The 17,506-nt window shown below is 44.0% G+C and overlaps 1 protein-coding gene across 1 annotated transcript in view; it reads left to right on the top strand.

Moving 5' to 3' along the window:
* cnpy3 (canopy FGF signaling regulator 3) overlaps positions 1-5,414 on the top strand; it is a 28,601-nt gene extending 23,187 nt beyond the window's left edge. The window contains exon 7 of the mRNA XM_072270929.1: positions 4,644-5,414. Within this exon, the coding sequence (XP_072127030.1) occupies positions 4,644-4,894 (251 nt within the window). The 3' untranslated portion in view covers positions 4,895-5,414. The remainder of the gene's footprint in view (positions 1-4,643) is intronic.
* Positions 5,415-17,506: the final 12,092 nt, after the last annotated feature.

The raw sequence follows: 17,506 nt of genomic DNA on the forward strand, positions 1-17,506 counted from the left end.
GATTTCTCTGCATCTCTTTTAAATTGACATCCCTCTATCCTGAGACTGTGCCCTCTTGTCCTGAACTCTCCCACCATGGGAAACGTCCTTTCTACATCTACTCTGTCCAGGCCTTTCAACATTTGAAAGGTTTCAATGAGGTCTCCCCTCATCCTTCTAAATTCCAGTGAGTACAGATCCAGAGCCATCAAATGTTCCTCGTATGATAACCATTTCATCCTTGTGAACCTCCTCTGAACCCTCTCCAATGCCAGCACATCTTTTTAGATGAGCCCAAAACTGTTCACAATACTCAAGGTGAGGCCTCACCAGTGCCTTTTAAAACCTCTGCATCACATTCTTGCTGTTGTATTCTAGACCTCTTGAGATGAATGCTAACGTGGCATTTGCCTTCCTCACCACTGCTCCACCTGCAAGTTAAACTTCAGGGTGTTCTGCACAAGGACTTTTGCATCTCAGCATTTTGGATTTTCTCCCTGTTTAGAAAACAGTTTGCACATTTATTTCTACTACCAGAGTGCAAGACCATGTATTTCATTTGCCACTCTCTTGCCCATTCTCCTAATCTGTCTAAGTCCTTCTGCAGCCTGCCTGTTTCCTCAATATTACTGGCCTTCCACCAATCTTCATATCATCTGCAGACTTGGCAAGAAAACCACCTTTTTTCCATCATCTAAATCATTTATATACAGCATAAAAAGAAGTGGTCCCAACACCGACCCCTGCGGAACACCACTAGTCACTGGCAGCCAACCAGAAAAGGATCCTTTTATTCCCACTCACTGCCTCCTACCAATCAGCCAATGCTCTAACCATGTCAGTAACTTTCCTATAATGCCGTGGGCTCTTAACTTGGTAAGCAGCCTCATGTGTGGCACTTTGTCAAAGGCTTTCTGGACGTCCAGATGTACAACATCCACTGCATCCCCTTTATCTATCCTACTTGCAATCTCCTCAAAGAATTGCAACAGGTTCGTCAGGCAGGATTTTCCTTTAAGGAAGCCATGCTGACTTTGTCCTATCTTGTCCTGTGTCACCAAGTAATCCATAACCTCGTCCTTAACAGCACCTTCACAACCACTGAGGACAGGCTAACTGGTCTATAATTTCCTTTCTGCTGCCTTCCTCCTTTTTTAAAGAGTGGAGTGACGTTTGCAATTTTCCAGTGCACCGGCACCATGCCAGAGTCCAATGATTTTTGGAAGATCATTACTAATGCCTCCACAACCTCTACCACTACCTCTTTCAGAACAATGGATGCAGTTGCTCTGGTTCGGCTGACTTACGTACCCTTGGGCCTTTAAGCTTTTTGATCACCTTCTCCCCTGTAATGGTATCTGCACTCACTCCTCTTCCTTTGCACCCTTCAACATCTGGCACACTGCTAGTGTCTTTCACAGTGAAGATCGATGCAAAGTTCTCATTTAGTCCATCTGCCGTCCCCTTGTCCCCCATTATTATTCCTCCAGACTCATTTTCTTGTAGTCCTATATCCACTCTCATCTCTCTTTTATTTTTTACATACTTGAAAAAGCTTTTACTATCCACTTTGATATTGTTCGCTAGCTTGCTTTCATTTTTCATCCTTTCCCTCCTAGTTGCTCTCTGTTGGGTTTTAAAAGCTTCCCAATCCTCTCTCTTTTGCTTTTACATTAGCTTGAAATTCCCTTGTCAGCCACAGTTGTACTATTTTGCCATTTGAGTATTTCTATGTTTTTGGGAATACATCTATCCTGTAAATTCCTCATTTTTCATCAGAAACTCACACCTGCTAGCAGCTCCTTCCAATTTATTTTGGCCAACTCCTCTCTCATACCACTGTAATTTTCTTTACTCCACTGAAATACTGCTATATCAGACTTTACTTTCTCCCTATCAAATTTTAATTTGAACTCAAATCATATTGGTATCACTGCCTCCTCAGGGTTCTTTTACTTTAAGCTCCCTAATCACCTCTGGTTTATTACATAATACCCAATCCAGTATAGCTGATCCCCTCATAGGCTCAATGACAAACTGCTCTAAAAAGCCATCTCGTAGGCATTCAACAAACTCACTCTCTTGGGATCCATTTCCAACCTGATTTTCCCAATTGACCTGCATGTTAAAACCTCCCATGACTATCACAAAGGCCCTTATGACATGCCTTTTCTATTTCCTGTTGTAATCTGTGGTCCACCTCCCAGCTACTGTTGGGAGGCCTGTATGTAACTACCAACAGGGTCCTTTTACCCTTGCAGTTTCTTAACTCAACCCACAAGGATTCAACATCTTATCCTATGTCACATCTTTCTACTGATTTGATGCCATTCTTTACCAGAAGAGCAACACCAGCCCCTCTGCCTACCTTCCTCTTCCTCCAATACAACATGTAACCTTGGATATTCAGCTCCCAACTACAACCATCCTTCAGCCACAATTCAGTGATGGCCACAACATCGTATCTGACAATCTGTAACAGTGCAACAAGATCATCTACCTTATTTCTTATCTCAGTGCACAGAGCATATAACACTTTGAATGCTACCCTTTTTGATTCTGCATCGCTGATGCATTGATATTCACCCTGCCGGCTGCAATTATGTCCTGTCATCTGCTGGCCCATCCTGACAGCCTGACTGCATACTGTCTTTGCTTTTTTGACCATCCACCCTGTCCTGAGTTGCGTCACTCCGATTCCCATCCTGCTGCCAAAGTAGTATAAACCCTCCCCAACAGCTCTAACAAGCCTGCCCGCAGGCCCAGGTGTAACCCGTCACTTCTGAACAGGTCATACCTCCCCCAGAAGAGATCCCAATTATCCAACAACCTGAGGCCCTGCCGCCTGCACTAGATTCTCAGCCACGCATTAGTTTGTCAAGTCGTCCTGTTTCTATCCTCAGTGGCACGTGGCACAGGCAGCAATCCAGAAATTACTACCCAGGAGGTCCTGCTTCTCAGCTTTCTACCTCGCTCTTTAAATTCTCTTTTCATGGCCTCTTTGCTTTTCCTTTCCGTGTCATTGGTACCAACACATACCAAGACATCTGGCTGCTCTCCCTCCCTCTCCAAACTGTTTTGGACGCAATCTGAGACATCTCTGACCCTGGCACCTGGGAGACAATATACCATCGGGCGTCCCGTTCATGTCCACAGCATCCTGTCTGTTCCCCTGATTATTGAGTCCTCTATCACTACCGCCCCCCTGCTCCCTCTTTCTCCTCTGCATCACGGACCTCTGCTCAGTACCAGTAACTTAGTCTCCGTGGCATTCCGCACAACAGTATCCAAAGCGGTATACTTATTTTTTAAGGGAATGGCCATGGGGGTGCTCTGCGCTAACTGCCTGTTCACATTTCCATTTCTCCTGACAGTCACCCAGCTACTCGTCTCCTGCAACTTCGGGGTGACAACTTCCCTGTAACTCTGATCGATTGCCTTCTCACTCTCCCATACAAGCCGAAGGTCATCCAAATCCCTAACACGGTCTTCAAGCAGCTGCAGCTGGAAGCACTTCACGCAGATGTGTGATCTCAACGGGAAGTTAAAACTGCTCAACAGATCTCCTGCATTAGCCTGCCACCACCAAGGGCGTGTATACAGAAAGATTCCCAAGAAAACCCCACGAGACACTAGACACTAGACACTAGAATACTACAGCACAGTACAGGCCCTTCGGCCCTCGATGTTGTGCCGACCCGTATATTTCTAAAAAAAGTACCACACCGTAACCTTCTATTTTTCTTTCATCCATGTGCCTGTCCAAGAGGCTCTTAAATACCCCTAATGTTTTAGCCTCCACCACCATCCCTGGCAAGTCATTCCAGGTACCCACAACCCTGTGTGTGTGGAAATAAAAACAACTAACTAACTTACTCCTGATGTCTCCCCTAAACTTCCCTCCCTTAACTTTGTACATATGCCCTCTGGTGTTTGCTATTCGTGCCCTGGGAAACAGGTTCTGGCTATCCACCCTATCTATGCCTCTCATAGTCTTGTAGACCTCTATCAAGTCCCCTCTCATCCTCCTGTGCTCCAAAGAGAGAAGTCCCAGTAATATCATGAAGGATCCCACCCACCCTGCTTATGGACTGTTTGTTAAACTCCCACCAGCATCCACGCCAGGACCATCGGACACAAAAGCAGTTACTTGCCCCCCAAATCCTCAGCCTGTTCAACACCTCAATATATTAACCCACCCCACCGTCCCCCAAAACTACTACATACACATCAGACACGCCGTAGTCTATGCACTTTATGTACATACAGTCAGTCTGTGTATGTAAGCTATTCGGTCACACTCAGTCCGTTACTTGGACATTGTGTTTTTTAGGATTACTGTTATGTTTATTGTTTGTTTTTTTATTGTGTTTTTTATGCTAATTGTTTTTTTTTTTGGCTGCATTGGATCCGGAGTAGCAATCATTTTATTCTCCTTTACGCTCACGTACTGAAGACTGACAATGAGCTTTCTTGAATCTTGAATCAGAAGACTTGTACTGTCTTGCTGAAAATGCATTACCAGCATAGATGAGCTACATTATGTCTACTTTCACGAGAGCGTGCAGTTCAGGATGAATTGCCGTATCTGTTAAAGAAGGTTAGTTAATTAAAGTTGTGGCCCACTTGGTGAACGTACAAATGACGAACCTACTCTCTTTCAGAATGTTTGAAGGAAGAATGGACCGGCCGGAAGGGCGACCCTGCGGCCATTGATATGGAGAAGAAGAAGAAGAAGAAGAAAAAGAAGAAAGATACGAATGGGAAGGAAGAGGACAAAAAGAAAGGGAAAAAGGGAAAGAAGAAAAAGCAAGTAGAAGAGGAGAGTGAGCAAGAGGAGGGAGGAAACATATCATCAGGCGATGAGCAAACACAGCAGGAAATGCATCCTTCCCACAGACCTGATGAACTGTAAAGACTGAAAGACATGAGCAGGAAGCATTTATTGAGAATAGTATTTTAAAGAGCATCGTGGTTTAAAAAAAATCATTGACCTGAACCATATGGACCTTGCTCTTAGATGTGCGTTTAAATATATTTAAATTTATCAGGTCTTTTGTGAGCAAGTGGTTACTCTTCTAGCTGATGCTCTGTTTGTTTGTACATCATTCTCTGCAATAATCTTTTTTTTCTTCCATCTTTTCCTTGGTACACAGAGTTAATTTTAACTAGTACTTTATGACTGGATGCTCTGTCCTTTGCCTTTTAAACAAAAAAAACTTTTTGGATGTTTTGTTGACCCAGTAACATACACAGAAAAAAAAAATTGGTGTCATATGTTTTATTTTGTCAATGTGGGTGCAATTTTGTAATTATTTGAAGAGTTACATTTCTGGACATTTGGTCACTGCTGCATTCAAATGACAAGCCTTAAGGTAGAAATGTTCCTGAACAGAGTAACTTGAATAAAAGGCTTGGGAGAACTTTTAAATTGAGAGGATGGAATATATCTTTTTAGTGTTACTATTTTAATGCTCAGGCAAACAGAAAAAGTGCAAAGGAAAGTTCTTCTAACAAATACTTACAATCCATTTGGTGCGTGGCCAAGTGGTTAAGGGGTCCATCTAGTGATCTGAAGGTCGCTAGTTCGAGCCTCAGCTGTGGCAGCGTGCATGTTCTTGAGCAAGGCACTTAACCACCCATTGCTCTGCGATGACACCGGTGCCAAGCTGTATGGGTCCTACTGCCCTTCCCTTAGACAACGTCGATGGCGTGGAGAGGGGAGACATTGCAGCATGGGCAACTGCCGGTCTTCCATACAACCTTGCCCAGACCTGCGCCCTGGAAACCTTCCAAGGCGCAAATCCATGGTCTTCCAGTAAACTAATGTACAATATCTGAAAACTAATGTACAGTATCTGAAAACTGAAACACGAGATATTCTGCAGTTGCTGGAAATCTGGGGTAACACACACAAAATGCTGGAGGAACTCAGTGGGTCAGGCAGCAAAATGGGGAGGAATAAAGAGTTGATAGTACAATATCTGAAAACAGTCCCACCGTCTTGGAATTTTCCAAAAATAGATTGGAAAATTGAGATTGCAGAAGCTGTCTGTCTTCAAAACATCAGCTCAAATTGTTGAATCCCTATAGTAAAAATAGAATTTACCATTAAATCAGCTGACAACTACATGTCAATAAATGGTCACTTACATTACTGAAAAGGAATTTGAATTCAGAATAAAGGAACAGATACTGTATAAATGATTGGTCCATGTATTAAATTGATGAGTGGAATAATCAAGTAAGTGTGTGCACTTAAAATGTCACCAGTTATTTTGATGTTAAAAAGTTCTTTTTAATTTAAAGCCACATTACAAATCTGAGCAGAAACATTTCAAAATATTATTCATTGATTTTAAAGCAGAGCCATCATTTAAAGGTAATAGCGTTGGCTTTAGGTGATCATACAAATCAACCAGTTTCACAAAGGTCACTAGCAGTGGTTTATGATCTTCCATTGGTTTATGAATTTATCCACAGACAAGCAACTTCAGATGGCTAAAAATAGCCTGCATCAAACATGTGACAAAATCCTTTAAGAGTTGCTGTAATCTGATATACTGGATGCAGTTGCCTAGAATCCAGAAATTTTCCACTCATTTCTGCTGCTGACTTTTGTGAATCAGTAACTAGTGCCGTACCTTCCCTTACTAAATCATTGCATCACACACAAAATGCTGGAAGAACTTAGCAGGTCAGATGGCATCTATGGACAGGAATAAACTTTCAGTGGACCCTTTGTCCTGGTGAAGTCTCGACCTGAAAAGTAGGCTGTTTATTTCTTTCTATAGATACTGCCTGACACACTGAGGTCCTCTGGCATTTTGTGTGTGTTCTCTGGATTTCCAGCATCTGCAGAGGGGCTGTGGAAATTCACAAATCTATGATATAAATAGCCTTTGGGAAGAATGATGCTTTATACTTATAAAAGCCCCGGTGTATTTTTCTGCTGCATTTGACCTTTATGCGTATTCTCATTGCAAATAGAATAATTCCTAGTATTTGAATAACTCAATATAATTTAAATACCTGTCCTGTAATTTTCAAGTGTATTGTTGGTTTCTGCAAGTTAAGATGCTATTTATATGTCAGGATTGCTAATTAATTGCAGCAGGATCGTTGTTGAAGCAAGTCTTAAAATACTCCAAACATGTGTTTGCACATTTATTCTCAGAAAAATAACCGTGGGCTCACATTGCTTTTAAAAGAATTGAGACAATATGCCCCATTCTTCCAGTACTGGACAGGTAAGGTGAAGTGGATGGGCAGATTACTCTGGACCATCATTACCAATTATGCAAAAGAGCCCAGAGGCTGTACTTCTCAGCTGTCCAATGAGGAAAGCAAATAAAGAATTACATGAATTAAAAGCACAGAACTTCAGGCAATAATCTCCGGAATTCATTTGCCCTGCGGGTGGTGGAGGACGGATCACTAGATACATTTTAGGAGGAAATAGATAAAAAGGTGTGATTTAGCCTTATCTTCTTTAAATTAATTGGGTTGACTCAGTTCAAAACTATTGTTGTTTTCTAAGTGCCCTGTCACAACTTCCTTAATTATTTTCCTACTACTGATGTCAGATTAACTGGTCTGTAATTTCTCTTTTTTCCCCCTTTCCTCCTGTTTTAAATAGCACATATGCATTTATTGCATTTGCTATTTGGGAATCTGTGGAACTTTGTAAGATGATTTTCTTTTCTGATTATCTGTCTTTTTCTTGAAGATGGACAAAATATTTGTTTGGTTTCTCTACCACTTAATTTCCAAAATAATTGATGGGGATTTTAACATGAAAGTGGATTGGGAAAACCAGGTCAGTACAGATCTGAAGATGATAAGGCTTAAAGATACCCTTAGGGAACAGTGATCACAATATGATCAAGTTCACTTTGAAATTTGAGAAGAAGAATGTGTTGGTATTTCAGCGGAGCAAAGGAATTTACAATGGCATGAGAGGGGAACTGGCCAAAGTTGACTGGAAAGGGACACTAGCAGGAAGGACAGCAGAGCAGCAATGGCTGGATATTCTGCAAAAAATGAGAAAAGTGCAAGACAGATATATTCCAAGTAAGAAGAAATTTTTGAATGGAAAGAGGACACTACCAAGGCTGACAAGTGAAGTCAGAGCCAAAGTAAAAGCAAAAGAGAGGCCATACAAGGAAGCCAGAGCTAGTGGGAAGATAGAGGATTGGGGAGCTTTTAAAAACTTGCAGAAGGAAACTAAGAAGGTCATTAGGAAGGAAAAGATGAATTATGAGAGAAAGCTGGTGACTAATATCAAAGAAGATACTAAAAGCTTCTTTAAGTATATAAAAGGTAAAAGAGAGTCGAGGGCAGATATAGGACCAATAAGAAATGACGCTGGAGATATTGTAATGAAAGATGCAGAGATGGCAGAGGAATTGAATGCACATTTTGCATCAGCCTTCATAGTGGAAGACATCTGCAGTATACCAGCCATTCAAGACTATCAGGGAATTGACGTATGTGCAGTGAAAATTATGACTGAGAAGGTGCTCAGGAAATTTAATGGTCTGAGGATGGATAAATCTCCTGGACCTGATGGAATGCACCTTTGGGTTCTGAAGGAAATAGTTGGAGTGATTGCGGAGGCATTAACGATGATCTTTCAAGAATCGATAGATTCTGGCATTGTACCGGATGTTTGGAAAATTGAAAATGTTACTCCGCTATTTAAGAAGGGTGGGAGGCAGCAGAAAGGAAACTATAGACCTGTTAGCCTGACATCAGTGGTTGGGAAGTTGTTGGAATCGATTGTTAAGGATGAGATTATGAAATACCTGGATGCACATGACAAGATAGGCCAAAGCCAGCATGGTTTTCTGAAAGGAAAATCCTGCCTGACAAACCTACTGCAATTCTTTGAGGAAATTGCAAGCAGGGTAGACAAAGGAGATGCAGTAGATGTGGTGTATTTGGATTTTCAGAAGGCCTTTGACAAGGTGCTGCACATGAGGCTGCTTAGCAAGATAAGATCCCATGGAATTACAGGGAAGTTATTAGCGTGGGTGGAGTATTGGGTGATCAGCAGAAAACAGAGAGTGGGAATAAAGGGATCCCATTCTGGCTGGCTGACAGTTACCAGTGGAGTTCCACAGGAATCAATGTTGGGACCGCTGCTTTTAACGATGTATGTCAATGATTTGGACTATGGGATTAATGGATATGTGGCTAAATTTGCTGATAGTACAAAGATAGGTGGAGGAGCAGGTAGTGTTGAGGACACAGACAGACTTAGATAGTTCAGGGGAATGGGCAAAAAAGTGGCAAGTGAAATATAATGCTGGAAAGTGTATGGTCATACACTTTGGTGGAAGAAATAAATGGGCAGACTATTATTTAGATGGGGAGAGAATTCAAAATGCGGAGATGCAAAGGGACTTGGGAGTCCTTGTGCAGGATACCCTAAAGGTCAGCCTCCAGGTTGAATCGGTGGTGAAGAAGGTGAATGCAATGTTGGCATTCATTTCTAGAAGTATAGAATATAAGCAGGGATGTGATGTTGAGGATCTATAAGGCACTCGTGAGACCACACTTGAAGTATTGTGTGCAGTTTTGGGCTCTTCATCTTAGAAAGGATATACTGACATTGGAGAGGGTTCAGAGAAGATTCACGAGAATTATTCCATGAATGAAAGTATTACCGTATGAGGAACATCTGGTAGCTCTTAGGCTGTATTACCTGGAGTTCAAGAGAATGAGGGGGGATCTCATAGAAACATTCCGAATGTTAAAAGGCCTGAACAGATTAGATATGGCAAAGTTATTTCCCATGGTAGGGAAGTCTAGGACAAGAGGGCACAACTTCAGGATTGAAGGACACCCATTTAGAACAGAGATATGGAGAAATTACTTCAGTCAGAGGATGGTAAATCCGCGGAATTTGTTGCCACAAGCGGCTGTGGAGGCCAAGTCATTGGGTGTATTAAGGCAGAGGTAGATAGGTTCTTGATTAGCCAGGGCATCAAAGGGTATGGGGAGAAGGCAGGGGAATGGGGATGACTGGAAGAATTGGGTCAGCCCATGATTGGCGGAGCAGACTATTTGCTATTTCTTTTGTTCTGCATGTATAGAAGATTTTTACAGTACATTTTTAAGTTTCTTGCTAAAATACTCCCAATTCCTTGTTTCTCCTTTCATGACATTTGAAACTTTAGGAATCCTCAGACTTGCTGCTCTCTTGGCAAGATGGTAATCTTTTTCCTTTATCTTCTGCTAACTTTAACTTCGATGGTTCAATTTAGTATCAGAGCAGTATACAACCTGAAATCTTTACTCTTCACAGACATCCATGAAACAGAGAGAAAAAAATCCCCAAACAAGGAATGTTGGAACCCCAAGCCCCTCTACCCCCTCTCATGCACGAGCAGCAGCAACAGCGTCAACATTCCGCCCCCCCCTTGCTCCAGCAAAGCATCAGCCCCGAGAGACCATGATCTAGAGTCCTTCAAAAGCTGCTGTCTATTCCAAAACCGACATCTCAGACAGGCTCTTTCTCTCACTGGTGAGGGGAAGAGCGGTATTGCTCTTGCCACAGTGAGAGGGGGCACCAACAGCTTGCTCTTTCTCATGTTAGTCAAGAAATTACCATTTCTCCTGTTGGGTATTTGTCCCTCATGGGGATGTTCTGTAGATTTGCTGTAAACTATGTTAATTCTTTAAATGTAAATTGGTGCCCATTTACTGTCAAAACAGGTAATGTTATCCCAGTCTGCCGTAGCTAGCAAGTGCCTCTAAAGTTTATTTAGATTTAAGATTCTGGTTTCAGAATAACAAAATCATTTTAACCTGGATATTAAATTCCATCTTATGATCTTGCTTTCCTAAATGTCCATTAGCTACTGTTATCGATTCTTTCTCCCTACACAATACTGGATCTAAAATAGCCTGTTTACTTGTTGGTTCCTCAATATTACTGATTTAAAAAAATCATTTGTACATTACCACTAACATGGTAGTAAGCCTTTCTGCAGATTTAAGCGCCTCTTTTATCATACTTGAAACAAATGCCTTTAATTTTCTGATTTATTCAATGACCAACATTGCCACCACTGTTTATAAAGGCTCAACTGTAGAACGTTTCTGAGATACTTAAATCTCAAAACTTTCTGAGATACTCAAATCACCTCCTCTGGCACTAATAATCATTCTATGGTCAAAGTCACATAGATCACATTTGTTCCCCTATCTGACGTTTGGTCTGAACAACAACTACACCTCTTGACAAAGTGCATTGAGGTGCTGTCACATCATTATCAGATTAAGCATTTGCATTACTGAGCGGGTGTACAGGTGGACTTAATAAAGTGGCCACTGAGTGTACAGTATGTCATTCTAAGTACAAAAAAAAATAATTGAATAGAAAGTCACATTTATTTCAGAGTGCTGTAATGTTTTCTGGTTTCATGGATGGTAGCATTTATTATCTTTGAACCCAGTTCTATCTAAACATCTAGTGCTTTGATGGATATCGAACTTTAAATTTCCTGTTTTTTTATCCAGAGAATGGTTGTCACATTTTTCTTGCAGATCATATCTGTGTCTTTTCATTATGATAAATGGGTTGTATCGGATCAGAATGATAAAGCTGTGTATTTGAGACAAGTGGGGCATGAATGTCAACTTTTCCATTTCGTGGTTGTGGCAAATAAAACAACAACAATTCTGATCCAGTAGAATTTGGGTCCTTTCTCAGATAATAAATGGCCAGAATCAGAGGGTAGGAAATAAAAATTGAAAACTGCAGTTGCTGGAAATGCGAAATAAAAACAGAAATCTCTCAGTAGGTCAGGCGGTATCTGTAAGAGGAAGAATACGATTATCATTACAGATTAGGGACCCTTGGCTAGTGTCCGTAAATGTCTGTGTTGTGACATGTAATTAGATCAAGCACTTCATTTTCTGTCTAACATTTGTGCAATCAGTTGTGGGGAAACCAGGCCTATATAAGATAGTAAACTATAATCTGCTGGGGTCGTCCATTGTGTTCGGTGCTCCTGACGCAGTTTCCTCTACACTGGTGAGACGTGTCGTAAATTGCTTCGTCAAGCACCTTCGTTCCATTTGCCACGACGGATCTTTCCGGTGGCCAAACATTTTAATTTTGGTTCGCATTCCTCTTCCGACATGTCAGTCCACGGCCTCCTCTTGTGCCAAGATGAGGCCACCCTCAGGGTAGAGGGGCAACACCTTGTATTCCATTTGGGTAACTTCCAACTTGATAGCATGAATATCAATTTCTCCTTCCAATAAAAAAGCCTCTCCTCTCCTTCCATTCCTCACTCTGGCCTTTTACCTTTTCTCACCTGCCTACCACTCCCCTGGGTCCCTTTCTCCTATGGTCCACTTTGGGTGGCATGCAACAGGTGACTGGGTGGGTGCTGCAAGTGAGTGGGTGGATGCTGCAGGTGAGTGGGTGGGTGCAGCAGGTGAGTGGGTGGGAGCTGCAGGTGAGTGGGTGGGTGCAGCAGGTGACTGGGTGGGTGCTGCAGGTGAGTGGGTGGGTGCTGCAGGTGACTGGGTGGATGCTGCAGGTGAGTGGGTGTGTGCTGCAGGTGACTGGGTGGATGCTGCAGGTGACTGGGTGGGTGCAGCAGGTGAGTGGGTGGCTGATGCAGGTGAGTGGATGGGTGGGTGCTGCAGGTGAGTGGGTGGGAGCTGCAGGTGAGTGGGTGCAGCAGGTGACTGGATGGGTGCTGCAGGTGTGTGGGTGGGTGCTGCAGCTGGCAGGGTGGGTGCCGCAGGTGAGTGGGTGTGTGCCGCAGGTGACCGGGTGTGTGCCACAGGTGACTGGGTGGATGCTGCAGGTGAGTGGGTGGGTGCAGCAGGTGAGTGGGTGGGTGCTGCAGGTGAGTGGGTGGGTGCAGTAGGTGAGTGGGTGGGAGCTGCAGGTGAGTGGGTGGGTGCTGCAGGTGAGTGGGTGGGAGCTGCAGGTGAGTGGGTGGATGCAGCAGATGACTGGGTGGGTGCTGCAGGTGAGTGAGTGGGTGCTGCAGGTGAGTGGGTGGGTGCAGCAGGTGAGTGGGTTGCTGATGTAGGTGAGTGGGTGGGTGCAGCAGGTGAGTGGGTGGTGTGCTGTAAGTGAGTGGGTGGGTGCTGCAGGTGAGTGGGTGGGTGCAGCAGGTGACTGCTTGGGTGCAGCAGGTGACTGGGTGGGTGCAGCAGGTGACTGGGTGGGTGCTGCAGGTGAGTGGTGGGTGCTGCAGGTGACTGGGTGGGTGCAGCAGGTGACTGGGTGGCTGCTGCAAGTGAGTGGGTGGGTGCTGCAGGTGAGTGGGTGGGTGCTGCAGTTGAGTGAGTGGGTGCTGCAAGTGACTGGGTGGTTTCAGCAGGTGAGTGGGTGGCTGCAGCAGGTGAGTGGGTGGCTGCAGCAGGTGAGTGGGTGGGTGCTGCAGGTGAGTGGGTGGTGTGCTGTAGGTGAGTGGGTGGGTGCAGCAGGTGACTGCTTGGGTGCAGCAGGTGACTGCTTGGGTGCAGCAGGTGACTGGGTGGGTGCTGCAGGTGACTGGGTGGGTGCAGCAGGTGACTGGGTGGCTGCTGCAAGTGAGTGGGTGGCTGCTGCAAGTGAGTGGGTGGGTGCTGCAGGTGAGTGGGTGGGTGCTGCAGTTGAGTGGGTGGGTGCTGCAGTTGAGTGAGTGGGTGCTGCAAGTGACTGGGTGGTTTCAGCAGGTGAGTGGGTGGCTGCAGCAGGTGAGTGGGTGGGTGCTGCAGGTGACTGGGTGGGTGCTGCAGGTGACTGGGTGGGGTGCTGCAAGTGAGTGGGTGGGTGCTGCAGGTGAGTGGGTGGGTGCTGCAAGTGACTGGGTGGGTGCTGCAGGTGAGTGGTGGGTGCTGCAGGTGAGTGGGTGGATGCTGCAGGTGAGTGGGTGGGTGCAGCAGGTGAGTGGGTGGGTGCTGCAGGTGAGTGGGTGGGTGCAGCAAGTGAGTGAGTGGCGTGCAGCAGGTGACTGGGTGGGTGCTGCAGGTGAGTGGGTGGGTGCAGCAGGTGAGTGGCTGGGGTGCTGCAAGTGACTGGGTGGGTGCTGCAGGTGAGTGGGTGGTGTGCAGCAGGTGACTGGGTGGGTGCCGCAAGTGAGTGGGTTGCTGCAGCAGGTGAGTGGGTGGGTGCAGCAGGTGGCTGGGTGGTATGCTGCAGGACTGGTGTTGGGACCCTTGTTATTTGGATGTATGTGCACAAGTCTTGATAAGTAAAATCGGGAGGTGGTGTTGATAGTGAAGAAGATTATTGTAGATTACAGGGGGATTTTGATCAGTTAGGAGTGAGCCAAGAGGTAGCAAATGCTCTTCAATACAGATAAGTGTGAGGTGATACATTTTGGAAAGTCAAACCACCACAGGACTAAAGCCCAATTCATACTTCTGCGTCAAATGTACGCTGTAGGTACCGTGTAGCCTTTGCCGTAGGGTAACGTGCACCTCCCCAAAAAAGTAGCTCACACGTCGTGGCGATGCAGACCGCAACAACTGTGATTGGTCCGCTTGGTAGCATCGCATTTCCTCCTACGCATTTCCAGTTGCTTTTCTTCGCCATGTCTGTACCCTGATGCGAAATAAATGGTTGGAGACGATGAACCAAATCGTCAAATCTACCTGCTGACATCCGAAAATATTTGAAATGCATTTCCTCATCCATGTCTCTCATGAAGAAACTCAACACGGTGGCATAGAAACCCTATCACCAACTAGCGTTTTGGCGGTGAATTGCAGAGCGACGCAGACTCAACTACGCATGCTCGCTACAGCGTAGGGCTATGCAAAAGAATAAATCAGGCCTACAGCATAGGCTACATCGTAGCCTGTACGCACAAGTGTAAATCAGGCTTTACACCATGGATGGTAGGGAACTAGAGTGCGTAATGGAACAGAGTGACTTAGAAATACATGTGCATATTTCTTTAAAAACAGTGGTAGGCAGGGTGGTGAATAGAAAACATTTTAGCACGTTAGTCAGGGCATTGAGGGTAGGAGTTGGGACATTATGTTGCAGTTGCACAAGTCAATGGCGAGGCCCTACTTGGAGTACTGTACACAGTTTTGTTCACCCTGTTATAGGAAAGATGTAGTTAAACAGGAAAGAGTCCAGAAAATATTTACAAGGATCTTGCCAGGGCTAGAGTTACCGGAAGAGGTTGTTCATGTTAGCCTCATACAGAAATCTTTCCTGATCATTTTGACAGATCTGGAATATAGGAAAATGAGGGGTGACCTTATAGAAATGTTTGAAATTATGAGAGGTACAGACATGATAGATGATAACAGTCCCTTCCTCTGTGTTTGAGGAGTATAGAACTAGTGGGTATTTAGGTTGAGAGGGGAAAGATTTAAAAGGGACTTTTTCACACCTAAATATATATGAAAGGAGCTGCCAGAGGAAGTGGTTGAGGCAGGTACAAACGTATCATTTAAGAAGCACTTGGACAGATACCTGGAGGGGCAGGGCTCTGCGCATAGGGAACACTAAATCATACCTGGATTTCAGATGGGCAATGTGTGTATGCAGGCGCAGGTTTCCCAATGTAATAAACAAGAAATGTGACACTGTGGGTGATATTTTGTTTCGATTTCCATGCCTTAACTGTGGAAGTGATGCTCACGTTGTGAATTGTCTTGTGATGAGGCTAGGATCAAATATGGTTGCTGGGTGGCACAGTTCAAAGGGCCGGTCGGGGTCTATTCTGCCCTGCGTTGCAAAAAGTTAATAAATAAACAATAACGCTCCACTTATTGACCACTGTATCACTCCAGGCAACCCATGCTAGTTTCTGCCAGATTTCTCAGTTGGCTGCTCACCATTGCATTGGAGAAGTTACCTCAGATTTGTACTCATGAAACAAGTTCACTTATTTCGGTTTCAATGGGGAGAAGCTGGTATTTTCACATTGATCTGGCTTCCCACGGGGGTAGGCAGCCAACAACAGTACTCAAGTGTTCCATTAAATAACGTAGAACTTTTCACTTAGAAAGGGTTTCCTGTCCCTAATGCCCAGGTCTTCACTGATCATGAGAAGCATATTCTGATGTTGAACACCATGTCTCTTACCACATCTTCTCACTTCAGAGTCCACGCTGCCCGACATTTTCTGTGCAACACTATCTATACAATGTATAATGATGCTTTGAAAGACCATCTGCACAGCTTTTAACACATAAAGTGATTGTCTGCTGTGATAGCTAAAGTGGATTTCTAAATTTCTGCATTTCCTGCTGAAAGATATTCAACTGAAATGGTGGGGTTGAGTGGTCTACTATTCCTAATCTGCATGTTTGTCTGCTAATGCACAGAATTAAAGTAGATAGGAACAACAGGTGTTCGCATCAGCAAGATAGTGTCCAAGCACTATCTGACCTTTACCCAAAATACATATATCTCAGAAGAACTGTGGTCTATAGGTGTCAGCAGATGTTGACAGCTGTTATTCTTTGGTCTGCTGATTCATGTTGATGGTGGATATTCACCATTGCACTAGATGTAGCTGGGGGGAATGCACATTAAAAAATACTGATTAAATTGGCAGACAATAGACAGGCAGATGCATTGAGTGGCTAATGTTTCAAGCCAGTTAAGTCTACATGCACTTAGAATGAAGAAATCCTTAAGGAAAGTCATTAAACCGATTGTTCAAGAGGAGCACGTGAACATTGAATCACGTTGTGCACAGTGGATACAAGTGTTATTTAGAAGCAGATGTCATTCTCAACTACCTGTTCCCTAGAAAGCCATGGTTGATGTCTGTAAAATCATCGGTGACAACTTGGAAATGTATGAAAGATCAACTTAAATTAGCTGTGGACTAAACTGGCATGCCTTCTTTCACTCAGGTACCAGTAGAAAATAAGTTTAATTCAGGAAGCTGATGTGAAGTGAGACAAAAACTTGGAAACCAGATGCAAAGGTGAAGGAGTTACCTTGGGAGGACAGCACTAGTATATTCCCAGGCACTAAATGAACCAGGATGAAGTTAGTTAATGAAGAATTGCAGCCAGGAGGAGAGAGACTCTTCGCTAGGAGCATAGCAAATCCAAGACACCTTCAGCTAAAGATCAGGACCTCTCTCACACATCAGTGCCCCAATTGGACAGGAACTGTTGGGATAACATTCACAAGCCACAGGGAATATGTCCTCAGATGAATATCGAAATGGATACGTGTGTAGCTGCAGAATGAAAATTCAACTCTGTAGCCAGTAAATGAATTGCAACATGATCTAGAAACAAATATAGTCACTGCATGTTCTAGAAGCTAGTGGATTTTGAAACAGTAATGTTGTGGAAAAGTGCAGGGCCTAGAAACCCAAGGACCAAAAAGAAGGGGAAAGTCATCACTACCATAATCTAAGATCACCTCGTACGAATATATTTACTTACAGTTTATCGATTTTGGTTTAAGATGGTGCTGGTGAATCTCAGCGACGTCTGGCTGGTGGCTAATAAAACAATGAAAACAACTAAATACTTTGTTAATCATTCTTTCTGGCAAATGATCATCACAAACAATAGTTTG

This window comes from Mobula birostris, chromosome 10 (assembly GCF_030028105.1).
Source record: "Mobula birostris isolate sMobBir1 chromosome 10, sMobBir1.hap1, whole genome shotgun sequence".
NCBI classification, from domain to species: domain Eukaryota; kingdom Metazoa; phylum Chordata; class Chondrichthyes; order Myliobatiformes; family Myliobatidae; genus Mobula; species Mobula birostris.